General features: G+C 37.6%; 1 protein-coding gene across 3 annotated transcripts in view; it reads right to left on the reverse strand.

Moving 5' to 3' along the window:
- FGD4 (FYVE, RhoGEF and PH domain containing 4) overlaps positions 1-26,568 on the reverse strand; it is a 105,331-nt gene that overhangs the window by 6,947 nt on the left and 71,816 nt on the right. For all 3 annotated transcript variants that reach the window (XM_005144388.4, XM_031044954.2, XM_031044955.2), the window contains exons 3-10: positions 22,086-22,266; positions 18,562-19,057; positions 10,748-10,837; positions 8,605-8,750; positions 3,786-3,942; positions 2,529-2,667; positions 1,528-1,586; positions 770-916 (exon numbers count right to left, since the gene is read on the reverse strand). In XM_005144388.4, coding sequence (XP_005144445.2) covers positions 770-916; positions 1,528-1,586; positions 2,529-2,667; positions 3,786-3,942; positions 8,605-8,750; positions 10,748-10,837; positions 18,562-19,057; positions 22,086-22,177 — 1,326 coding nt within the window. In that variant the 5' untranslated portion in view covers positions 22,178-22,266. The remainder of the gene's footprint in view (positions 1-769; positions 917-1,527; positions 1,587-2,528; positions 2,668-3,785; positions 3,943-8,604; positions 8,751-10,747; positions 10,838-18,561; positions 19,058-22,085; positions 22,267-26,568) is intronic.

Consider the following 26,568-nt stretch of genomic DNA (forward strand, 5'->3'; position numbering starts at 1 on the left):
TCTGTATCACAGATAAAGCACATTTGAACTTGTCACATCTCATATGCAGTGCACATTGTTTTAATCAGTCGTCTAGCCCCATCTTAGGTCTTACTATTCAATGGTTTCTACTTTTGTTAGAAGCACAGATAAGCAGTTGTGCCTCAACAACCCATTACAAGTCTTTATTAATCAGAATTGCAATGCCAGAGGTTTGTAAGCAGAAATGTATTAGCAGTATTTAATGCTAATACATTAAAACTGTATTAGCACACAGCTGAACTATGCAATTTTTTAAACAATGAACTATAGCAAAACTTTTGCAAGCGAGCTGTAAGGTGGTATGGCTGTAGTTTTTTATAGTTCCAAGACACAACACACACACCTGACAAGAGGATGACCTGCCATGATAACAAGCTCCCACAGGACCGTAAGACTTTACTGGGACCTCAACATACAATCTATCAGGACTAGAACATTAAGCTTTTACATTTCAGTTTCATGAGAATGTCAAAGTTCTTGTGCTCTAGGACCTGTATTTATAATCAGCAGCCACTTTAGATAAAAGTGAGCTGCTGGACACTGGTTTCATTTGTTTAAAACCATGTATTCCATTCTAGCCACTCCATTCAAGCCCTTCTGTAAGCAGTGTAAGTTTTACTCATGCTCTAACATCACTAGTGGAAGTGCACTGACATCAACTAGAGAGGATTTCCTTGTCTCTTTGGTAGTTCTTTTATGTTTAGAAAGATATACAGCCACTCCTGCAAACACAGGCCATCATACTTACTAGAAAAAGATACCGCTCTTGAGCAGATGTATTGCGAGCAGCAAGTTTAAGGATCTGTCCTTCTTTTATCAGTTCATTTGAAGGGTTCACAATGTCTTCCTCTTCTCCCAGCATCTCGTATATCTCTAACAATTTCTTTAGATTCTCCTTTACAGGGAAAATACAGTTATAAAATTAATTAAAAACACAGATCTTAAGGCATATTTAAATGAAATTATGGGAGCTTGTGTAAGCCTGGAGAATGTTAGGTTTGAAAACCATATATATACCTGTTATGTATAGTCACACATACAAGCTGATTAAATTAGTTGATGCAGTAACAAGTACTTTTAGGAATGTTACCTCCTTGGTAATTCTAAAAATGTAGTTATACATGCAGCCTGTATTATCTCTTGTCCAAAGCATCTTACATAATCAAGTGCCTATCATGCCAGCCTAATATCATAGAGAAGCAGTAACTACTCTTTACAAACACCATCCTTCCACTGATGATCAGAGATGAAACAAGGTTAAGCGTCCAGCATCATATCACCTATTTGAGCAAGGAGAGGAACCCAGCCTGTCCCACCTTCCACTTCAGAGAATTTGGTGCGATGCTAGATTTTGTCTCATTCCCAGGAGCTGTATAAATACATTAAGTAGGAGCAATCCCTTGGACCTAGGGAACCCTTTTTTGGGTAGCTTTGCATTTCACACTCCTAGCTTCACCAAATACTCAAATATATTAAAAAGTGACCAGGGAAACAAGGATAATTTACCATTTTTCTTATTGCACTATTCGAGTGACTTGCTGCAGTGGATATAATTTCCAGGGATTCTAGACAGAAGGAAAAGAAAAAAGTAAACCCAAAAAGCTGCACTTTTACATATTACATATGAGGAAAAAAAAAAGAAGGATCAATCTACAAAAACCATTTGCCATTTTTATGTAAATTACACACTATAATAAATTTTATAAGTTAGCAACAAAAAAATAACCAAGGTAAAGTGGAAAGCATAAGAAAGTCAAGTACCAAATAGAAACTATAATCTGGAAAGATCAGAAGATAATTATTGCAGATTACTTTAGAGCTGCAGCACTTAGAATCATGTTTATGACATGACAACTCATGGTTCTTTCCCCTCTTTTTACAAAGTAGTCCAGAATATCAAACTGTGTTTTTTTAGTTGAAACAGCTCACTAACAATGAAGTATTAAAAAAAAAAATAATTATCTGGCCAGTGATTTTGAACAATCATGGAAATATCAGGAACTTTCCTTGTTTAAATACAGGGAGGTATAAATTTAAAAATGGGCTGTTCCTTTTCCTACAGGAAAAAAATACAATCATGAGCATTAACTCTGTTTTTTTTTTTTACAGACACACATTACAAATGTGCATAAAGCAAACCAAAATGCCAACAAAAGCAAAAAAAAACCCAAACCAAACACCACCAAAGAAACACCACCACAACCCCTAATCATCCGCAAAGCAAACAAATCCTGTGTGCTAATCCGAACTTACAGCAAAACTTATGCACTCCAGGAGGAGAACACTAAAGGCTTTAGAACTTTTAAATTAACTTCATCCACTATTCAAACACTTTTTTTTTTCCCCCAAAAGAATCCTACAATCCTACATCCCCCCCTAAGAAAATCTGGCATTCTTTTCAGAGGGACTTTGCCTCTTCACTCTGTTTTTCCTGAGAATATCTCTAACTTACAGTATTCTCTTACTAATATCTTATTTCAGCTCTTTTAATGCTAGAAGATATTTACTTTCAGCATCTTTCCAGTCTAGAGAATCCTGAGGCAATTTCCTTAGGTAGTCCTTTAGAAGCATCTCGTAGCGTGGAATGCGTTGTACTGGTTCTAGCATGTGATGTTGCAATGTCAAATTTCCACACACTTTTTCCTTCTAAAAAATTGTAAACATATTTCAAAGTAGCAGGCAAAAATGTTATTACGATATAGTAAAATAAAAGTTATGATTGATGAAACATAAATAACGTATTTTGAAACATGCGTGATAGATCTTCTGAAAGAAAATAGAACTACTTTACCAAACCAAGTAATTAGAAATACTTTCCTATAAATAATTGTAAAAACTTTCCTAAGTATCTGAAAGATCTCCCAAACTCCAGTGTGTTTTAAATTAGGTTTGTAATGACTCAGACAAGAGAATTACTACTGAATTAATAAGAACAGTTCATGACCACCTATTGAAAAATGTCGCTTAAATGGACTGTGAAGGTGTATTTTACCTGTCTGAGGAAAAGCTTTCTCTGAGCTTCACTTATAATGTAAACCTCCTCAGCAGTGTTTTAAGATGCATATTAATTTATGCAATTAAAAGATTTAATTCAAATGCACATCACTGTCTTCCCTGGCTTCGAATCATGAGACCCCACTGAGCAGTAAAATTTAAGCAGAAAAACCTTATCCCAGCCTTAGCTGCTCAGTCTGCCCTGACACACATACCTGCCAATTCACAGAGAAACCTACAGGGAGCACTAGAGGGTACAAAAAGCACTTTAAGATTTCTGCATTGCTGAACTGCTAAGCTTTCTTTACCTTTCTTTACCATTGAGGGTTACCTACTTTCTTCCAAAGCATAAAGCTCTGTGTTAATAGCACTGGTGAGAACCAACACAGTACTTAAAGATTCAGTGTGAGGATCTATAACTGCACTGATAGGTCACTTGATACACATTTTTGTTGCAGATACCAAAACGAAATGCTGTTTTAAGGTAAATAATACAAAATAGTATTATTTCAGTCTTCTCGTGTTTCAACCTTTTTACTTTGGTCCTCTATTTTGTAGTTGAAAGTCTGGATTTGTGGGGGTATATGTGCACATATGAAGGGAGAAGGTGAAGAAGCAGAATGCAATATGAAGCAGACAAAATGAACAATCCTTCATTCTAAGGAATTTAGTATTTTACTTTCTCTTTAATCCTTTTCTCACCCTATATAAGCGATGTATTTTCATATATGCTTGTATTACTTGGAGACCTACGTTATTCTCCCCATTACCTGAATGTCTTGAATAATGAATTTGAATTGAGGTGACCGTTCAGTCCACGTTTTCACCAATTCCATGGCATTATCAAAATTCTTTACATACTCTCCATACATCTTGAGGAAAGGAGCTAACTTTTGCAGAATGTCTCCAATTCTGGGGGTGGTAGTCCTGCAAAGTAAGAGGGTGGAATCTCAGAGCAAACAGGAAAGAAAAAAGTCACACAAGGTTATATAGAGAATTATAACACCTTTAATAGAGAATCCTTCAAGCATTTAGTAGAGAATCCTTCTGTTTGGGATTGCCTGCTACAGAGTTCCAACATAACCATTAAAACTGACCAGAATTAACATAGAAAGAGTGTTTGTATCCTCTTTGGTGATGTATAAGCATTATAGGTCATGTAGAGCACTAAAGAAAGAAAAGCCACCTATAATGAAAAACTTTAAAGGTTTTGTTTGCAAAACAAGGCCTAATTTATTTTATTTGCAGTTCCTTAAACTTCATTATATTTTTTTGACCATACGTAACCCTTCAAACATCTAACCTGTGGTTTTGTTTGAGGACTAAATCCATACTGCATAGCTTCCCTTCTGTGTCTTATATAAATACATGTATTGACAGCTTTCAAAAATCATTATCTAAGAAAAACTATGAAGTAGAAAGAATTCCTTGGATTCCAGGGGTTTTTGTGAGAACTACAGAATCAGTAGAGTTGGAAGGGATATCTGGAGATCATCTAGTCCTACTGATAGCATCTTAAAATAAAACAGAATAGCAAAGAAACTGATGAGAGACACAGAGAAGTGTCACTCCTGATGCACACAAAGAAAGCAGAGCAGCATGCAGGCATCTCTGAGAACTACAATAAGAAGCAAATTTCCCATTTCATTTTCAAGAACAGACTCAGAATCTCAGTATCTCTGGATTTCTGAAAGTCTGCAAGCAATGTTGTAGTGGTCTAAAGTGAAGCAACCTACTGTAATTTCTTCATCAGTCTACTTCAACACTCAGTTCCAAAAGAAAAGCTCTGCAGAAAAGTTATATATAGTGAATATTGCCAACTGAATATTGCCAGGACTGGCAAAACCTGGCCCAGCTCCAGCTGCCTCTTGCAGGGGGAGAGGGAGTAAAGGAGGTGGAGGCTCAGAAGGTACCTGTGCAAGACCTGGCAGAGGCATGAGCTACTGCTGGGCCTGATAACTAGAGAAAGAGAAAAGATACAGTGGGAATCTGGCCTCTGAAATCACCTCTGAAGGGTGAGTGTTCTCTCCACCCTTAATTGGTTTGATGTATTCGTTCAACCACTCTATATGCAAGCAGACACATACATTTTCAAACGCAAGCTAACAATTTAAACCAAAAAACACTCTTTCAATTCACTAAATGTTATTTCCCTGGCTTATAATTTTATTGCAATGTAGCAGCCTATTTTTTAACCAAAAATAAATGACAAATCACATCAATTCCAACAGAACTGAAGGAAATGTGATCACATTTCTAAAGGTCACCAAAAAAAACAAAATTACCCACAGACATTAATGTTTTCTGATAAATTTTACAGATAAGTAATTATAACATTTTACAATTAAAAAAACCCTTAAAGCAGAAAGTCTTTTTATCCAAAGAAACTGGCACAAAAAAAGAAATGATTCCACTTAAGTGTTTCACAACTATTTTAGACAGGCATTAAAAGCAAATTTTACAACTTTTATAAACCAAGAAGTATGGACAGTTTAGTTAGACAGCTATGTCTGCTCTTTGGAACCTGTGGCTGCTCATATACACCGAGCACTGCCATTTCACCATCAATAAAGGTTAAAAAATTTCTAACTGCTTTCGCACAAGACTCTTTGATGTCCAAAGACTCTGAAGTCATAAAAACACAAATTCATAGAATCATAGAATTCATCATCATTACAGGTAAGAAAGACAAGGTCCACATCACAGAAAGAGCTCTGGAAGAATAGGGAGGACAAGGGAAGTCACAGAAAGCAGAATCTTCCTGAGGACAGCATCCTCCCTTGATGAACTTACAAGTATAGACAACTAGTTCATTCCAAATTCAAACACTACACACCATGAGACAAAATATTAAATTCTACTAAGTGTCGTCAGGCTCAAGACAATTACTGTTGGGTACAAAGATCAGAAAGAGAACTAACACCACTGACGCAAACCAGCACCACACTGCTACCAACAACAAAGAGATCATCATTACATGGGTCAAGAAGAGGACTTTATATTGTAATGTAGGTACAGAAATACAAAGTGTTTCTGTGTTATCAGACCACAGTTGTATTCACCTTTATATTCCAAAAACTCAAACGGGAAACAGCTGACTTACTAATGATTTGTAACATCTCATTTCAAACCATGGCTGCAAGAAAACTAAGGAAACGTCTGTAAAGGTGACTACGGAACAACTGCTTCCGCTTCCAATATATAAGCTAACAGGCACCTAACAAAATTGGAATTTGCAATTTCAAAGCAAAACAAATCATATGAGTAGGTCTGGTTTGCAATTGCTGTAGATTCCAAAACTTTGTGTTGAAAGAGTGAAATTATTTCTTCACACCCCCATCCTGAGGCTATCATGCTGTGCTCTTCTGTTCCTCACCAGATACATGCTCTCAGTCATCCCCTGGTACACAAGACAGAGTTAGATAGGCATTTTGTTTGATGTGGGATCACTGTTATGCTCTGTTATGCTTTTTTCATGGGAAATATGTTACAACAAGGCTGCTTCTAGTGTTTTCAAGCCATATGTTGTAAAAAATATTTGGCTCCAGCTGTTGCTTAACTCATTCAAAATGCAACCACCAGTCAATCTTATTTCTACCCAGAAAGCTTAGATTCACACTTCCTTTTCTTCTAAGAAAGAAGAATTTGCTTCTGATCTACTTTCCCAGTTGTAAATCCATATGTTTTTCATTTCAATTTTCAAAACAAACCCCAACTCTGGGAAAGTGTCAGAAATTTTTATTCAACTATTTTTAGTGGAAGCTAAAGAATAATAGAAGTGGTGCATAAATCTACCAACAGAACATGCTTAAGTATGTTCTATGTCTAATTAGGGGAACTGCTGAGGAAAGTGTACTATCTAGCAGAAGCTGTTGTGCCAGACAGTTCATAGACTGGTGATGCAGAAGGAAAGTTATCTTTCCCTTAATTTTTTCCTTCAGCAATGATCAGAAATAATTATCTTCAACTGCACCCTTTCTTCTAACTTCTCTCAGAAGCATAATGGTGTATCGACATTTAAACAGGCTGTCTCAGATACATCACAGAGGTTGTTTCCAAGCTATGTGGAAAGATAATATCTGTATGATACTATTTATTAGTTTTGCACTAATAGTAGTGAAAGCACATCTGCAAAAGCACTTTTCAACTCTTGAAACACAGAATTACACACACAGTATTAGTCAGCAATTTAGAATTTTGCATATACTTAAGATAGTGCAACCCATCTTCTGTGCTCTACAAAGTACCTAGAGCAAAATTTTAAGAATACATCACAAATTTCATTTCAAATATATACAGCACTCACATAATGTAACATAAGCGGATTTGTAAACGTCATTACATTAAGTTAAATCCACTTCTCATGAATATGCACTCTATTTTAATCTCAGTATTCATATTCCCTAACAGACTTTACAGTTGATTAGAAGAAAAGGGTGGGGTTACTTTACATGGTCATTTTGCAAGGAACATAAGGTGTCAGCCTTCCTATATCTTGCAATGCTTACATTTTATTTACTTTCTTGCACTATCAGCTATACAGGGCTATCATGTGTTTGTGGATGGTAACTATTTTCAAGAATGATTATTTTAAATGGAAAATCATCTCACAGAGTCAGGAGACACACAGCCATTGTCTAAAGCACCATTGTGTGGTTTAAGAGTTTTGTATATGACGAAACTACGTTATTTCTCAATTTTTAAGTGCGATTTTTGACAATTAAGGAGTTATAAGAAAGTGTAACTGCAAATTATATATGAACAAACACTTGGATTCCTCAAAATAAACCTAGATAACATGGAATACAGGACCCAAACAGATGCTGAGGTGAAACAAGTGGATGAATCAATATTTGTATGGTTTTGTGGGTTGGTTGGTTGGTTGTTTAATGAGGTGACCCTTTTCCCAAAAAAAGTAGGGAAGCAGCAGTGGTTTGGGACTTTTTTTTCCCACAGTTACATACAGACCAGAAGTATGTAGCTATATTTCAGTATCTCCAGAATCGCATATACCAAGGATAAAAATATTACAGTATCTTCAAATGATCATTGCACAGTGTATTTACACCTTGGCTATCATTGCTTGCTCCAAACAGAAGTCAAGAAAAGCTAGGGGGGAAATGGCCCCAAAATATACCTGACATGGCTTTTTATTCCAAACAAGAAACCAAAACACAGAAAAATAAGAATGTATCTCTTACCCTTATTGCAGAAAGTGGTAATGACAAAGGTTACTGTGCTACAAGCATAGCACAAAAAAATGTGATTTATCTCAAGTTTGTATTCTGTGCAGTGAATTCACCAGGTAGCACATAATTTCAGTCTGAACCTCTAATTCATCAAGGCATTTAATCATGAGTAATCTCACTGGCTTCAGTGAGCTACATGTCCTTTATTTTGAGCAAATGATGCAAGTCCTCTACTGAGTCAGATCATAACGAAGAGTGGAAGAGCAGATGTCCTCCTACTCACAGTACTTCCTGAGCTTGGAGCACTTAATTATGAAGGTACCTTCTCTATCTCAATCCTGTGACAGAGTTTCTACAGACACAGTTTTAGTAGTATATTAACCAGTGAATTGCCTCTTACCATTCTTGCATTCTTTTCTCGAGTTCTGGAAGTAAGAATTTACTGTGAAAGGCATTTATCGATGAAATGTTAGAAAAGATTTTGTTAATCACTTCAGCTGGAAATGAACCTCTGTTGGCTTCCTCAAGCAGTCTGGAATAGAATAGCTGTAATACAAAAAGAGAGCCCCAAGCATATCAGCCTATAATCTTTAATCAGTGAAAGACCACTTATTTATCCCTTTTATTCCAACTGAAACAAGATTAATATTTCAGTAATATAGACAGGTAATGCCAAACTCATTTACTGTCTTTCCCTCACCAGAAGTAAAAGCTTCTCCCCTTGCACCACACTTTTTTTTTCCTTGTGAGCCAGGAAAGCTCTGCAGGCAGAGCAGACATAAGGAAAGCCAAACTGAAGCAGTGCCATTCTGAATCAACTCCAGGCATCCTGTTTGTTTTAACAAATAGATCATCTCAGCTTTCCCAGTTTTCTAGTTGTATTTTCCACTCTTGCTTTCTTTTCACTAGCATGATCTCTGATCACCATTAGTACAGCCACTCTCCTTTTGCATTGTATCCCCTCATCCTTTTGAAATCAAAGTAATTGCAGACTATAAGCAGTCTTCACACACCATTTAAAGCAAAGGGATAACATTCAGATTGGATTCGATTATAATTTCTTTAAAAAAAAATTCTTTCCCTATCAATGGGATCTACCTGACTAGATGCAGCTACAAAATGTCTAGAGACATGTGCAGGTGTTAACATGCACATAAAACAGTGCTTAAGGGGAGCTCTGGTCCTTTTACCTCCCTCTCCCATGCTTGAATAGACTGCACCTCCCTAGAGAGAGCTTCAGGAGTTTGGGTAAGGGCTAGGGAAAAAAGAGTCTAAAGACAGGAACTTTGATCATCCCGACTGAGATAGCGGAAGTACGTTAAAAGGAAAAAAAAATCCATATGCATTTTCATATCCTTTAAAACATACTTGCCATGCTACACCTCCAAGAGGAGGATTAGTTAATTTTGACAAGTTACTTTGAAGACCATAAAGGTTACATAACTTTTTAACCAAGTTTAGAAATGTAACAGTCATTTCCAAGTCTCCTGGTTTCCTCTTGTTAGTAGCAGTTGAGCAGTTTCAGAACTCTGTCCAGTTAATATTTGGAAAACAGGCATAGGAGTGATGCACTTATGCTCGCACTAAGGAAAATAACTGTACGTTACCCATCAGACAAAACTATGAATTAAGTAAACATTTTCTTTTTTATTCTTAAACTTCTCTAAATCAGAGCACTTTTTCTGCAATGCTTAGTCTTTTCAAACACGCCATATATCCTTCCTAGTGTGGATCTGCTAGGTAAATCCTATTATTATTATTATTATTATTATTATATATTATTCTATCAGTTGAGACTTACTTTCCATCAACCATTTTTACAAGACTTACATGTTATACCTGAGAAATATAAACAGCAATGTCTGAGAAAAATATCATGGAGTAAGACTGCAAAGTTACAGGCATTCACATAACTGATGTGTTATGTGAAGACTTTAAAAGGAAAATACTAAAACCCTACAGACTTTCTTGTTTAAGAAGTGTCAATTTCATTCTACAGAGCACAAAAATTCAACCTTCTTCTTGCAGGAATTTCCTTGCAGAGTACTTTCTGTTCACTTCAATGAGATACAGTCTAAATATGTAGTGGGAAAGTAGTCTACTATGGGCATGTTCCCAGGTTCTTAGGCACTAAAGCAAAACTCTGATTGGGTGGCTCAAGTTTGAAAGATTTAGTAAGTTTTCAGTGGGTGGGTGATTTCAGTATTATAAAATGATACCCTTCTCCATTTCACCAGAAGCCAAGAAATGGTCATCCATCCTCTGCTGGAAGGGCTATCGGTATGCTCTACTATTGCCTATAGTGACATCTACACACAGAACATACTGCATTCATATCCACAAAATCCTAACACTTTTAAGAACACTACATTTTTAAAAGAGAAACATAGGCAAATTTATGTGGCAGGAGCAAATGATTGACCAAAAACTCGGCAAAACATAAAAAACATTCCACCTTTTATGTAATTTAAATACACACTTATACATAGCTGTTCAAGTGAATTCAAGGCAAGATAATAAACACAAATTGAAGAAAAACATACCCCATCTAGGAGGTCAAGTCGGCTGACGTAGGCTTTTTCTGTCTGCAGAAGTTCATTGGCAATTTTATGACGTTTTTGCTCATCTGTCTCCTGGAGGAAAACAAGAAGAGCTCATAGGATACTGGAGGAAATGTAATTTATTATTTAAAAGATTTGAAAAGACATACAGTTACCTTACGGTCCAAAGAGCAACTGAAATCCAAGTTTCACAGTTAGTAATAGAGATCCCACTTTGAAAAAATACAAACTCTTCAGCAGTTTAATCAATAAATACAGAAGTCAGAGGCAGGTAGTATCAGTCAAAGAGCAGAGCAAAATTCAAAGCCTAAAACTTTTCCTATTTCCCTGTTTTTACAGGGATCTTTGCCAAAGCACCACTCAGCAGATCAGCTCACATCCTAGTAATCGAGTACCACTGACCTTTCAAAGCTGGAAGAACTGATTCGCCAAGTAAGAGGGAACAGATGGGATCAGTCGGCATTTTCCCCCACCCCCATTTCAAAAGGCATTCGAACTGTGTGTTCTTTGCATGACAGAATTATTGAAAAATACCATGCAAAATGTTTATTTTCATCGATACACTCATTGCTGATTAATTGTTGACTGCAATTAGAGGGCTCCTTCGCTCTGCCTTTATGGAATTCACTTCATCTTAGGGAAAGTTTTCACTTTAAAGTCTTTCATTCCACTAAATAAGTTTTTGATTCTTCTGTTGAATGGAAACTTAAAATGTTCATTCAAATTTCAATTTTAAACTAAACATGTTTGAATATAAAATTGTGAGTTGCTGTGAGAAGTTACTTCAAAAAAACCCAAAAAAACCCCAATGAAAGCACAACCTTCTACAATATTAAAATATTACAGAAATGCCTCAGGCTCACAAGTGTCAAATTCAACAAAACAACACTTCCATTACAAGATTTTTTCTTCCAGATTTAGAAGTGTTCACATCTAACAACATCTGAGTCTTTTCCTATGTAAAGAGCAGTCTTAGCATAGTGCTTGTGGGAAAGTGGCAACTTACTAGACAAACAATGGAAAGACTTCATTAAAAAATAAAGAGGAGAGCTTGAAAGAATAATTTCTGATTTCAAACTGCACACTGCTTTCCACAAGTGTATGATAAACATTTGTAAGTACATTTATAGGGGTGGTTTGCAGAATTCTGAATACTAAAGTACAGTCTTCATTTAAGGACTTCGGTGAGGTTTTTATTCCTCTTTTTCAGTATTCAGTAAGTATTTCAAATCTGAGCACATTTCAATTCTAATCTTCAGTATTAACAATCACACTGCTACATGGCAAACCTCCTCCCTAAATACAGGCTTTCAACAGTAACTTCAAAGCTGTTCATTAAATCTGTTTAAATCAGCACAGCAACCACAGTAAGGTACAGAACAGCATTTTAAGTGCTGTCAAGAGACATTGCAGGGAGCTGGAGAATTAGCTATTAATGGCTACAGCACACAGTTTAGTGCAGCCATTTACAAGAGATCTCATATGTGGACTAGAGGCACAAAACCATGGGGGCTACTGGTTTCTTGGCTCCCTGAAGCACTGCTATACAATCAATCTCTAATTTTCAGAAGATCACTTGAACTAATTAAAAGGGGGGGGGAAATCACACATAACAGGCTCAAAGCTGTCACATAAAATGAACAATTAGAAAAATAAAAAAAGCATTTTTAATCCTCACTCCTAACTCAGAAAAATCCCTTTACCCTCCCAGTACACTCTGACCCCATCTTTCCCATTCCTCTCAGTACCAGCATTTCGCATCTTCCTAACTCTTGAACCACAGCTTTCTCTTTACGTCAATTGCACTATCTGACACAGGAATCTTTTATGTGGGCAAAAAATACACACCACGGATGATGTATCCTTTAATCACAGTCTCATGTTCTTATTCCAGCATAAGAACACCCACCTACAGGGTTAGATCAGTGCAAAAATAACACAAAGCTGTATTGACACTTCTATTTTAGGGAAGTCCTGAGTTTCCAACTCCACCATCTCAAGATTTGCCCACATGTTACATGAATTCCCAGCTGGGTTTTCTGCTACTAGCTCCAACCTCCTCACTAGTCGTCCACCCACTTCAGTGTCTCTAGTATCCTATCTATAGAAAAGCACCTGGTGTCCACAAGGTCAGTCCAGCTTGAAAACAGCACATCCGAGACTATTTTGCTAGTAGCGGCATTCACCTCCTGCAGAGCTTTTCCTTTTGGAAGTGGCAGCTGCTTGTCCTGAGTACATGGGGTGAACTGGGACCAGATGCATGAGTGGGCAACACAGGTCCTGGAGCATCATGCTACACAGTACAGCACAGTTGGTGGAAAACCCTACCAATTGCTCAAAATGAGTGCTGCAGCTGGCATACACACACGCATGTATGTATATATAATATGTATATATAGAATCATAGAATAGTTAGGGTTGGAAAGAACCTTAAGATCGTCTAGTTCCAACCCCCCTGCCATGGGCAGGGACACCTCACACTAAACCATATCACCCAAGGCTTCATCCAACCTGGCCTTGAATACCGCCAGAGATGAAGCATTCACAACCTCCCTGGGCAACCCATTCCAGTACCTCACCACCCTAACAGTAAAGAATTTCTTCCTTATATCAAGCCTAAACCTCTGCTGTTTAAGTTTCAACCCATTACCCCTTGTCCTATCACTACAGTCATAGAATCATAGAATCATAGAATAGTTAGGATTGGAAAGGACCTCAAGATCATCTAGTTCCAACCCCCTTGCCATGGGCAGGGACACCTCACACTAAACCATATCACCCAAGTCCCTAATGAATAGTCCCTCCCCAGCATCCCTGTAGGCCCCCTTCAGATACTGAAAGGCTGCTATGAGGTCTCCATGCAGCCTTCTCTTCTCCAGGCTGAACAGCCCCAACTTTCTCAGCCTGTCTTCATATGGGAGGTGCTCCAGTCCCCTGATCATCCTCGTGGCCCTCCTCTGGACTTGTTCTAACAGTTCCATGTTCTTTTTATGTTGAGGACACCACACCTGCACACAATACTCCAAGTGAGGTCTCACGAGAGCAGAGTACATATGCTTTTTTCCCTGCTTTCAGGGAATTCATCTGCAGTCATTCTGCTGCAGCACACACCGCACTATGCTGCACCTTTACCCACAACTGCCCACCCAGCCCTCCTTGAAGCAGGCATGCAGGAGCAAGCTATGGGCTCAGGAGAAGCAGACTCCAAGAAGAGGCTCAACTTTTGCAGATCTGAATTTGGCTGTTCCAAGCAGAAGCAGCAACTCTTACAACATAATTTGGAGATAAATCCTGAATTATATTTGTGACAGTGAGAATGACAGAGCCATTCGTTATTAAGAGCTGTTCAACGAAAAAGCCTTGAAAAACTTTGTAGAGATAATGGAGGAACATTCTTGAAGAAAAAAATATTTAAAAAACATTAAGTTAGTATTCAGCTTTAGAGAACTTCAGTGCTTTCCTAAAGAACAACTGTGTCAAATCTAATAACTAATAGTAAAAGGGAATTTTAATACTCAGATTATAAGTTTAGCTTTATTTTCATGTGATATAACCAGAAAACCACACTTCTCTTCACAAGCAGGGTAATTGAAATGAAAGATATGGAAACATTTTTTTCTAGAAAGCTTTCTATTTCCCTCCTACTATTTCTTTATACTTTTAGTATATTGATATATTGGTTACCAAAAAATAGTGAGACAAAAATTTACTACTAGGTATACGTGGACACATCCTCTATCACTTCATCAAAACTTGTCAATGATTTCAGGGAACATTGCAAATCTCCATGACAATCTGTAACACATGGAAACGCAATGTATAAGCTAAAGAGAAATGGCTATTGCGCTACACAGAGAATGCTCAGCTTAGAGGTATATGATTTTAACTGTGGTTCAAAATATCAGAAATGGGATAGCAGTAGGTACATCAGGCAGGACTGCAAACTTGTACCTCTATATGGATGCTTACAATAAGTATTTCACCTGGGCCTAGTTGTGTATTCTGTACAAAATTTCATGTCCTTAGAACCATTAAGTTTCCATGGATGCTCCAGAAATTCCAGCAAGTAATTTTTACTTAAACTGTTCTTGAACTCTGAAATGAAGAAGTAATATGAAAAATGCTGCTGAGAGTATGAACTGTTTGTACCTGTGCTCATATTTCCAAAAATTGTTTTTTCCATTGTCCTAAAGTTGCAAAAATATGCTAATGTAAAGCAGCCTTCACATAAGTCTCAATTCCAATACAGCCATAACTTATTGTTCAAACCTTGGTAGGAGCTGTCTCCTACCCAGAAAACAATACCTACTGACATGACAGCGATGTTATATACGATTCAATCCTATTTAGGTGTAGTCCTTGCCCCAAGGGCTTTGCACTAATATGTTACGCAACACACGATGAGAGATGTAGAGTATGAGCAAATATCATTCAATCTATGTTGTGCTTGTTTTTTTTTGTAATGCTGAGTTTGGTCTGAAGTAACATGAGCTTTTCTAAAACAATTCATGTTCTGAATGCCATTCATGTTTGCAGCTGCTTCATGACCCAAACAATAGTTTTCTTCCCTAAGTATTAGGAATATAAATGAAAATATCCAGGAGAATTTAGGATTTCCTTTAATCTCTCAAGTCCTCAGTTTCTGAAATCAAGGAAACCACTATATTTTGCAGAACTTGCAGTGAAAATCCTGAACGATACCATCACCTTCTGGCATATTAACTCTATACAACAACCCATTGCACAAATGATGGGTGAGTTTCTTGCACAGCAACCAAGAAAAACAGTAAAGAACCTGGTATCCCCAAAGAAGCAGCTCTTCTCAAAAGGATTTATGTGTTTATATTGGGTGCTAAAGACACACAGCTTTGTTCAGAATTTACTGTTGCTAAAGATGACCATAAAATTGTAGAACCAGTAGGAATTTGGAAAAACCTCTCAAGTGTTGCAACAGTAAAATGTATATTGGCAGGAGATTAACTTTGCAATAAAGTTTCAACCTGTTTTAATCAGAACTTGACCTTACCTTTAGAAATATACCACCTCCATTAGGTTTTACATTTGAAATATCAGAGCCCACAGCATTGTCATTGAAAGAAAACATCAAGCAAAGACTTCATGAAAGATGTGCAATGGATTCTTCTCCATCTGTGGCATGCCTGCAGTCTATATCCCCGTTTTCTACCAGTCTCACAACAAACACCAAAGCATCTGTCTGCTTGTCTTCAACTAGTTCTAGCAGCAGATTTCCACAAGATGTTACTCAGGAAGTTAACTGACTGGGATGTTCTCATACTAGTCAGCCTCCGCATTTTCAGCATACCAAATTTTATGACAGAAGGTGCTTCTGCTGTGAGACAGGAAACTTTTTACTTCTAATTGTCTTTTTGCTTGTGATACTAGAGGTTTGTGACTTTCAAATTAATTCGGTAAACAAGAGAAATAAAGCGTGTCCTGGTCATTTGGGGAAAATGTTTCAGAACACTGCCAAATTTAAGACATTTTGTCTCAACTTTTCCAGAGCCTGCAATAATCTGACTTTAGTCAGATCTACAGTGATAAGTGGGTGGGGGAAAATAGTTGTAAGAGCAACACTATTTCAAAATAAGCTTTCTTTTCCAAGTCTACAAAGCACTTTTTGCTCTGGTTTTGCACCATTCCCCAATTTAATTCACCATTTCCAGCAATGGACTTAGTTTATTCCTCCTGTATGTGTATTTACAAAGATATAGCACCACTTTTTTTCCTCTTCCCTGAATTAGGATATATGGCATGCAAGAGACAAGATGCTTTGCATTAGTATAAAAAAATATATTTATGATGCATAATTTAAAGTTTATCTATGACTCACATGCATCTGCTTCTATTGCTTTTACTTAACTGTACCAACACATACTTAATTAAACAGGTCAGAAAAGTGCTGTTAGCCTGTGCAGAGCAACTTCAGCTGGACTGCATCCCAGTTTTAAGATTCTTTTACTTTAGAAAATGTGGGTGCTTAGCAAAATCACGGACTGTCTAATGCTTCTACTTCTTCTATATTCCTGCTTGGTGCACAAACAGCTTAAAGCTTTAGCAAACTTTTCCTGTTCCTCTTTACCTTCCTATTACAGACAGCATGACAGCAGATACTTAGACCTCCAGAGGGCTGATTTCAAATTATAGGTTGCATTAATTCAAACTAAATCAGTGCTCCATTTTGTAAAGCGTGTCCCTTAGATCAGTCTGTGGTAGTCCCGCTTCTCCATCTCACTAGATTAAAGGGGATGTCCTTGTATCACAAGTAAGCTTGCATCTCAGGAAATACGGCTGTGACCCATTTCAGTTTTAGATTCAACTCTCCACCAATGCTGACTTAAAGAGTCTTGATGGATGGGTTTGGATTATTTGGGGTTTTTACCCTTTAAGCACCATCAAACAATACATCTAGTAGCAGTCACACCTCACAGTTTTACTCTTGGTCAGTATAGGACAGATCACGTGCGGATCCCAGCAGCTCAAAGACAGATTTTGAAGAGATTGCTGCCATTAGCATTTCCCCAGTTCCTTCCTGCACAGCAGGACTGCCTCCCATTTCTGCTCTTTCCTGAAAATACTGCCAATCCCTTACTGCGTGACTTGGATTCAAGCTTAACGTCATTGTCCACAGAGCATTCAGTATGCCTTTTAGGCACAGAGAGGGGAAACAGACACTACCAAACAGCAGACAGAAACATGAGAGGTATGGCAGGTTAAAAGTGCCTTGGATTTGTCTTGGACTCTGACTTGCCTTGGACTTGAACCAGTCTTATTTTTAGGTGGGAATCATAACATTCATTCATTACTGGCAAAAGCAACCCCCAAAATAAACAAGAAAGCCCATACAACCCATCACCTTCTTGTCAATTTCTAGGGTTCTTTACCCTATAATACGTGAGAATTTGAGGTACACCTTTCCCACAGAGAGAAATTATCCTCAAATTGTAGATATTCCCTAGCTAACCAAACTCAAGGGCTTGGAGAGGTTGGTAGTTAACTGATGCAGGTTGCTGACAAACAGAGATGAGCTTCACCAGCACTCAGCTATCTGGCTTTCAGGTGAAGAGGAAGCCAGAAGGGTCCAGCTCAGTAGTCCCTTCCTGTCATGACTTACACAGGACACAGATGGACCAGAACTGTTAATGATGTTCACCAGCCACCAACGTTTCAGTATGAGAAGACAAACTGCTTAATCAAACTTTCAGAAGTGCAAATGCGCACAATTTTTCAGCAATTAATTTCCCAAGACAGATTTTCTTCCACCCACTTATTTCCCTTAATTATTTAAAACCTTCCTTACAAGTAAGCTTAAATTCACCATGATGTATGTTCTCCTTACTAACAAGGCATATCATTATTATATTTTGAACCTTGTGTCTCTCTGATACTGAGCACACTGCCACTGCCTTTTCAACTTTTACTTGACAGCTACCCTAGGTTTAGGATTCAAACTGTAGTTCTGCCTAAGCCCTCTCACTGTAGTTTACTACACATGGAATTTTGGTTTATTGACACCATTAACATGTCCCTTGTAGTCTGGCACAGCTGACTACAACTGTACATCTGTTTCAGTCTGACCTTTTTTTAAAAACCTCAGATAACTAACGGGGAAGGCAAATAATTTTATTTCCTGTCTTTTTTTTTCCAGAGAAATAAAAAAAATAACCAAAAGATTTTCAGCTTTCTGACTTGTTCTTGGAAGCTTATTTTTTGTAAATAAAAACCTAGAGAAAATAAACACAGTAGTAATACAGCAAGAACAAAAGTTTTTTTGTTACCTTTGTTTCTACAGGTTGATCTTGCTTACTGATTTCTTCAGTTGGTTCTTCCTTCATGTTCGTATTAATTTCTAGAGTTTCATTTTCAGATGGGAGCAGTGTGTCACTGCTTGGAGTCCTGTAGCAGCTGTTAAGCATCTGTCCTTCACAGGCAGTTAGACTTTGCAGTGACTCTCTGGAAGTACTTTCTCTTTCCCCATTTATCAAGCTGCTGTTGATGGCATTATCTGGAACTGGGGTGGTCACAGTGGAGCCATAATCTGGTATCCTCCTGTTGTCATCTTCTATCTGGTCTTGTGCTACTACTCCATTGGCTGTGTGTATTTCTGCAACCTGAGTTTTGTCAGTATTACCATTTCCCTGGTTTTGTAGTGGGTGCTTTTGTTTTTGTAGTGGGAGTTTTGGCTGAGGTGCTGGTGTTAATCCATATCTTCCTTGAGATTTAGAAATGTGGAGGACAGAGGAATCTTTCTTCAAATCACTAGGATTTAATGAGCTAAAACCACCAAAAAATAAAACAGATTACAGAGAAAAGATAAACATGGTGCTATAGAAAATCCTTGGTATGGGGACTGAGAGGTGCACCATATAATGAAATCCTCCCAAACCCTTTTTTCTATGTTAATATTACAAAGTTCAGGCTATCAAGACTGAAACTGCATTATTCCATTAACACACACACACAAACATGCATTTCTTACTGATAATTCAGAGTGCCATCCATATCAATTCACTACCAATCCTCATTTGTCTTGAATCTCCTTTGTAAAATGAAAGGCAGTAAGATCAGCTTCCTGTGACAGACAATGGAACTGACACACTGAGACATGAAGCAAAGCGTCCCAGAAGATTATTGGCAGAAATGTAGAAAGACTCACAGTCTCTCAAGTCTCAGCCCAATGCTTAAATTAACAAGCAGCCTGTTCCCTAATTACCCTTTAATTACACAAAATGCATGAAAAACATCCAAGAACATTTAGTATCCCTTTCCTTAGTTCAGCATATTACAGGAAGAGCTTTGAATTCTTATCCGTTTCTTCCACCAGTTTCCTTATTTAGCAGTGTGCTTTCATCTTACTGCATCTTTGCTGGCTTGTTTTTTTTTTACTTCCGCATTTTAACTCCTCTTTAAACGTATTTTATCCCTTGTCCATACCTTTAACCATCTCTTTCTTCATTTATTTTTGAGATTTTTAATTTTAGGCCAGTGTAAGTGGTAGCCTACTCTGTAAAAGTGCCTGCCTTCATTATAATTAAAACAAAATAAAAATCGTTGGAATCAAAACAAAACCTATGCATTTTTTTGCATTAAGTACATTTAACAAGCCATATTCAACTTGCAAACAATAGCATGACTGACCTCTAACATATTGCTCCTAGTATGGACCATTAATCTTTGAAAAGATGAAGACTGCTTATAAACTCTCTGTTTACTCCTTATAGGACAGTTACAACAAATATTATAAAACATATTCTGCATATCCATATTCAGAGCTCAAAAAATATCTTACAACAGGTTCATCTGCTTCTGTCATATAAGAAAAAAATTGGATCAATTTACCTTTAGTTATGTAAAGATCATGCCTCTTAGAAAAATAAGCTTAACTCCAAGACTGAAAAATGTAAATTAATTCTACTGCCTGCACACATCAAAGAGGTTTAATTAACTTTCTGCCATACCTACATGTTTATGGGCTACACAGACCAATGAAAATAAGTTAGCATAACTGACAATCAGTTTGCTGTTCATGAACATGCTATCTAGTCATTTGAGGACCAATTATTTAAAGTGAAGTTCACCTTCACGGAAGACACATTTTTGTGAGCTGAGCTAATTTAAAAAACAGGAATTGCTTCCACAGCCACAGCAGGGTATTCCAGATCTCAGCATGCTAATTGTGGAAGTTTCTCATAAGCAGGGATCACAGAGTTGAGAATTTAATCACTGGACACATATGATTGGATGTACTTAATGGATGATGCTAGCCAAAAAGCAATACAGCTTCCCGTACTCCCTAAAACAAAATGTCCCTACTTGTAAAAGTCTATAAATAAGGAAGTTTTCCTTGCTTTCTTTATCACTTCCTTTAATTGCGCCATACTGAAGAAGTTCCTGTACAACACAGCAAGCACGTCAAGAAAGAAATGTAGTGCTCACTGGTTCTAAATTCTAAGAATTCTACATTGTTAAAAAGACTTGTGTCATGCTTTAGAGAAAAACTAGGAAACAAAGTGGTAACAGGACTAGAGACCTGTGCTAGAATTCACAGGACCTCAAGTGCTGCAGTAATTTCTTTTTCCCATATTTGAGCAGCTGCAATGACAGAGTGCAATTAAGCCCCTGATTAACGACAGAAGCTTCTTCCAGATGAAGCTCTGAAATTACTTCTATTCCACTAGACAAATGTATTTTTGCAATGCTCAGTTTCTTCTGTATAAAGGATTAAATTTCCCCTGTTGGGGGGGGGGGGAGGGGAGTGGAGAGGGGAGAGGAATTCTTCCAATGAAAGCCTTAATACTCTAGCTCCTTAGAAGGACATGCTCTGTTACACATCATTCATTCATTCCCATAGGGTTCATCCCGTCAGAACATCAGTATCCTGAGGAAACATGAGAAAGCTAAGTCCAAGACCTGCAAGGCTCAACTGTCACTGGACTGTTTCTTGAGCTGTTCCTCTGTCGTGAGCTTTCTGGAAAGTTGCTCTCTTTATACAGAGCGGATATATTAGAAACTTCAGTTGCTTTTAATGCTTGTCACATACAGCTAATTAAAGACACACAAGTAACACTATTTTGTGAAAGCCGGGTTCCCTGTGGCTCTTGTTTCCCAAAGCTTCAAATGTTTCCTGTAAGAGGCAGTACCAAAATTCAAGAATACCAAGCTAACCCGCCAAAATCACCAAGTACTACAAAGCAGTTTAGACAATGTAAGCCACATCAATGCAAATAACTTGTACAGTTCACCCTCTTCACACGAATGATCTGAAGAGGTTGAGACTGCATAAAACATCTGGATTTCAGGTTTTTCTATTTACTTGTAAAAGTAAATATTTTTTCTGCAAGAACAAAAAAAATTTAAGATTAGCTTCAATGCTTCATTCTAAAACCAGCAGTTATTTCAAATTGCTGACACTTTTCAGGATGTTTTCAAAAATGCCCCAAGTTAGTTCATGTGGGTTTTTTTGTTTGTTTGTTTGTTGCTTGGGTTTTGGTGGATTTTCTTTGTTTTGCTTTGGTTTTGGGGAGGGGTTGGTTGGTTTGATTTGGTTTTTGGTTTTGGATTTTTTTCTTTTTTAAGAAAAATTAAGACTAGAATACAATCCCCTTATGAAAAAGCACACCTTGTACAGGCCAAGTATGCAAATGGCTCACATCATTTCAAAACACACGCAGTTCTGTCATCAACTCCTCTCGCGGGAGCGTGTTTGAGCACTGCCACAGTACCAATGCTCTTCCTCACAGGTTTAAGTTCCAACAGTCTACACACAAAAGAGCAACAAACCAATTCAAATTCTAACACATACCTTCCTCCCTCAAAACGGTTGATGAGATCTGATACTTTACTGGACTTTTCCTTTGTGACACCAGAAACAGCAGCGGGTGTCTCTTCCTCCATTCTTGGTTTCTGATTTGATAAAGCTTTATGCCTAGGGGTTTGGTATGTAACAGGTGACACCTTCTGCAGATGAATTGGCTTTGGAGGCACTGCAAACAACAACAATAGTCAATAACTCAATAATTGTGTCTTTGAACTGTCAGAACACATAGGAGGTTTCTACATAAGAACATACAACAGCAATGGAGAAAATATGGCCTTGGCTTTATTTAACCTTAGAGTTGCTTTATGGGTACAGGAACTTCATATAGGGTTTTTGTGCTCTGTCTGGTATCAGGCATCATCTTATATTTCTTGGATAAAAGACAAACCATATGCTACCTTAACAAGCTAGAAAATTGAGGGGAATTTGTGTGTTTAGTGTTTTTTAGAGTATACTGCAGCAAACCCACATATGGCCTCCATAAAAGCAGGTTTTGTCATAAAAACCAATTAAGCATAATCAAAGGATCTGGTTGTGCTGTGGAGCTCAAGAGAGAGATTTAAATTGCTGCCTCAAAACTCCTGTGCTTTCATTCTCTATCTTCTCCCTCATGACCTCATTAATAATAGACAGTGGAAAAGGTACTTGTCTTTGAGCTTTCTTTACCCAATGAACCTTTGTCTACTTATACTCCTGAAAACCTGCCCCCCTGAAAGTATGTTTTATTCTTCTTTTTTTTTCCCCCATCCCTACCATAAGTCCTTCTAATTAGACTGTTAATGATCAGCCACTGTTTAATACATCAGTGACTAGAGAATGAAAGACAAGGTGACACATAAAGCAACTGGAATCACAAGTGCTGGGGATCTTTAACTTTTATCCCTTTAAGCAACTCTGCAGCATCAGTGGGCAGCAAAAGCACTTCACAGACTGAGCCAGGATGTGTTACATTATCAGAGCAGTACACCTCTGGCTTCATTAAAAAGAGAAACTTAATGGAAAGCTCCTTAATTCCCAAGAATACAACTCCACTCATTCCCACACAAACTCCCAAAACATATTGTGGGGAGGAGTGAAAGCATTTGATCTGAAATTGAAAAGAAATACTATATCTGCCTTTTATTAAAAGACAGGCATAAATTAGCAGGAGTCACAGCTGGGTCACCTCTCCACAGGTACCACAGTTGAGTGTGCCACAGGATCTTTCCCTCCAGTAACTACACAGACCTGCCACAGAGCAAATATGAAGTGAAAGAGGACAGGAATCGGCATTAGGAATCACTCCTGTAGAACTCATGTGGTAGAAAAGTAAATACTAATACATGATACATAATAAATGAATGTGAAAGTCACCCATATTCTGCACATTGCTGGCTCTAGTTCAGCTTACTGACCTGGAAAATCTGTGCACCACAGAAATTAGCTTAAAATCCAATCAACAGATATTCGAAAATGCTGTTCAAAAACTTCTTGCAAATATACTATCACAGACTGTGAAGGAACACATGATTAAAGACAACTTTCCATCTCTAGCTTGCATTAACTTATAGAAAGTAATACTTATCTGTGCTTTCAATAACCTAATTGCACGTAAGTAGGACTGTAGTGATTGCTGTGATCTGAAAAGTACCATGTGGGACTCTATCAAGAAACGAATGTACTACAAAAACCTCAACTACAACACTGATACATGAAACTATCAGGGAGAGAAGGAAGAGAACTACTGTAGATCAGATGCTTTTACTGTGTGTATCTTTGGTTCTTTTAAGGTTGATCTTATATTTAACACGAGCAAAAAAGCAAGTTTGGGGAAAGATGCAGTGCAGAAAGGATGACATAAAAGAATGCAACTTTCAAATAGTTACGATGCATGAAACAAGTAGAGTATTTAACTGTATAACTGCTTGAACTTCTGTAGTAACTAAAACCCCTTCTAGGAAGCCTCATACATTTGCTCAGCTGCAGTGCAGTGAAGCAGCTTTCCCTATATTTCCTCTTCTCAGGGAGTTCCGAGAAAGTCTGGCAGAATTAGGCCAATGGGCATCAGATAATTGTTCAAGTGTTGAATAGCTTGCTATGCCGACAGAGGTGATAGAACAGCTGAAAAAGGCAACGTAAGCGGGCTGCGGAGAAGCAGGACACATAATTGAGCATGAGCACTGTCATTCCCTCAGGGAGGAGATGGAAGGGGAAGCTGGGTGGATTTACTGACCAGCACTACACTAGCTTGTAGAAACACTTCTTGCTCTTGCAATGGATTTTGTACAGTCCGCGGTCCTGTGAGTTCTCTTATTTAACAGACTCATACATCTCTTTAATTCTTTTGTACATCTCATAAAATGTTAATATCCTCACAAAGATATATTAAGACTACTAAACTGGAGGGAATTAATGCCTACTGATAAAGCAGAAGGAATTAGTTGGAAGCTATTTTTATACTGGATCCACTGGGACAAAAATCAAATTCTAGGACATTCTGTGGAGGTGTTGCAAATTTTGCAGCTATTACTGAAAACCCCCCAGTTTAGCAGCATTGCAGTACAGCAAACACAAGGAACCTCTGATCAACTTGCACAATCCCAGTATACTGAAAACCACTGCAATATCTTCAGAGGAGAACCACAAACCAAATAGCAACGTTAATTAACGCAAGATATTTTCTTCTTTACTCTCTATGACCACCTAACAGTCAACATTTCCCCTAATCAGCTGCTGCTGTAGCTACTATAAGCTTTAGAAATAGAGCAATGGGAAAAGGACAGTCACAAGATGAATGGAAATAAAAGAATCGGTAGTTAAAAAAAAAAAAAACAACAAAACACCCCCCCCCCCCAAAAAAAAAAAACAACCAAAAAAAAAACCAACCAAACCTTGTTGTAAGGTCAGTCTTGTTAACAGCGATTATGGAAAATAAATTCTATTCATTCTCACCTCAGTGTACGTCTGTAGTGCTTTGTTATAATCAGATTATTTTTCAATGTGCACACAGCAAAGGTCTTAAAGAAAGAAAAAAAAGAAAAAAGAAAAAAAAAAAAGACTGGCCCATTGTAATACCCTGCACAATAGAGAGCTCTGTTCAAGTCTATAAACACTCTTGCCTCTATACTGTAGAATTTTGAGCTCATTAGGAGTTACGAACTGCATAGTCTGTCTAAAGAAAACTCCTCACTATACTCAGGTAGCTGCTGCTGAATAATGCTAGCCAAAAAACTTACTCAGGATTTAAGCTGTGATGAGTAATTGTGCACTCAACTTTGCACATGTACATATGGCTCAAAGGTGAAACCACCTTTGCTGACTCCAAAGCATATTAGCAAAGATCGTTTATTTCTCCTCCTAAAAAGTGTGTTCAACCTCCCTGTACATATTTAACTCCTGCTGGTCACAAATGCTCATGCACTTTGATTCAATGAAAATAGACACTTCAAAGTTCCTATGGTAAGCAACTACAACTCTACTGGCTAAATCATGCTTCAACACCTACTTGCATGCTTCATCACCTTTAGGAAGATCAAACGAGCACAGCTGGATAGATACCAAAGATTTACATTCACAAGAACAGTACAAAGTGACCTCTGCAGAAAGAGAGAAAAGGTTTTCTCCTCTTTAGGGTGCAAATTTCCACACTGGTTTTTATCATATCAGAACAAGTATCTTCCAATAATGTAGTATGAAAGACCAATATTGATCAGATGTGTTTTGTTCATTTGTCTTCTCCTGACAGATATAATTTGTGATTTAGCGTTTTGTGGTTAAAACAGAAATTATCACAGGTTTTTTGAAGTACCAATGAAATTGGAGAAATCTAGTTAGAAATAGCTTTCAGTTTTAGTTCAATTCACCTTTAATTGTAGAAATTTCATTTGCCAAAGAAGTACAGTCTACACCCCAGACCTTTAAAAGGCCTTTCGGCTTTTCTGGACCCAGGCCACTGAATACCTTGAAGACCACAGGCTGTATTATAATTGAGAAAGGAGGACAGGATTGATGTTACACAGTAAATAGCTACAAATGACTGCTGAAGTCTGTATGTTGAATGCTTTATGTCCATACCATTTTTCAGTAGCACAAACCAGGCCATCTTCTGGAGTGGAAAATTATTTCCAACCCAAACAAAAATGCTTCTTCAGCCTCAGCAGGAGACTCACAAGTACTCCTAAGCACTCATTAGGAAAATTTAAATGAGCAACTGATGCACAGTCTTGAACTGACAAGACACTTCACTGTTTTGAAGAAGTGTTGACATTTCAACATATTTTTCATCCTACAATAAAACTGCCTGGTACAGACAACAGTTTCAGTGCCCAGTATTTAGTAAATTGGGCATCATCTAAAACTCACACAAAAGGCTGAAAGAGCAGCAAATAGAAGAAATTAGAAAAAAAAACTAGTCAATTTGTAGATGTCACTCTACGTACATTCTGCTATTGCTGGATTATGATTGCTGCCCATGTATTTGCAGTTAAGG

Source organism: Melopsittacus undulatus, chromosome 5, assembly GCF_012275295.1.
Source record: "Melopsittacus undulatus isolate bMelUnd1 chromosome 5, bMelUnd1.mat.Z, whole genome shotgun sequence".
NCBI lineage: Eukaryota > Metazoa > Chordata > Aves > Psittaciformes > Psittaculidae > Melopsittacus > Melopsittacus undulatus.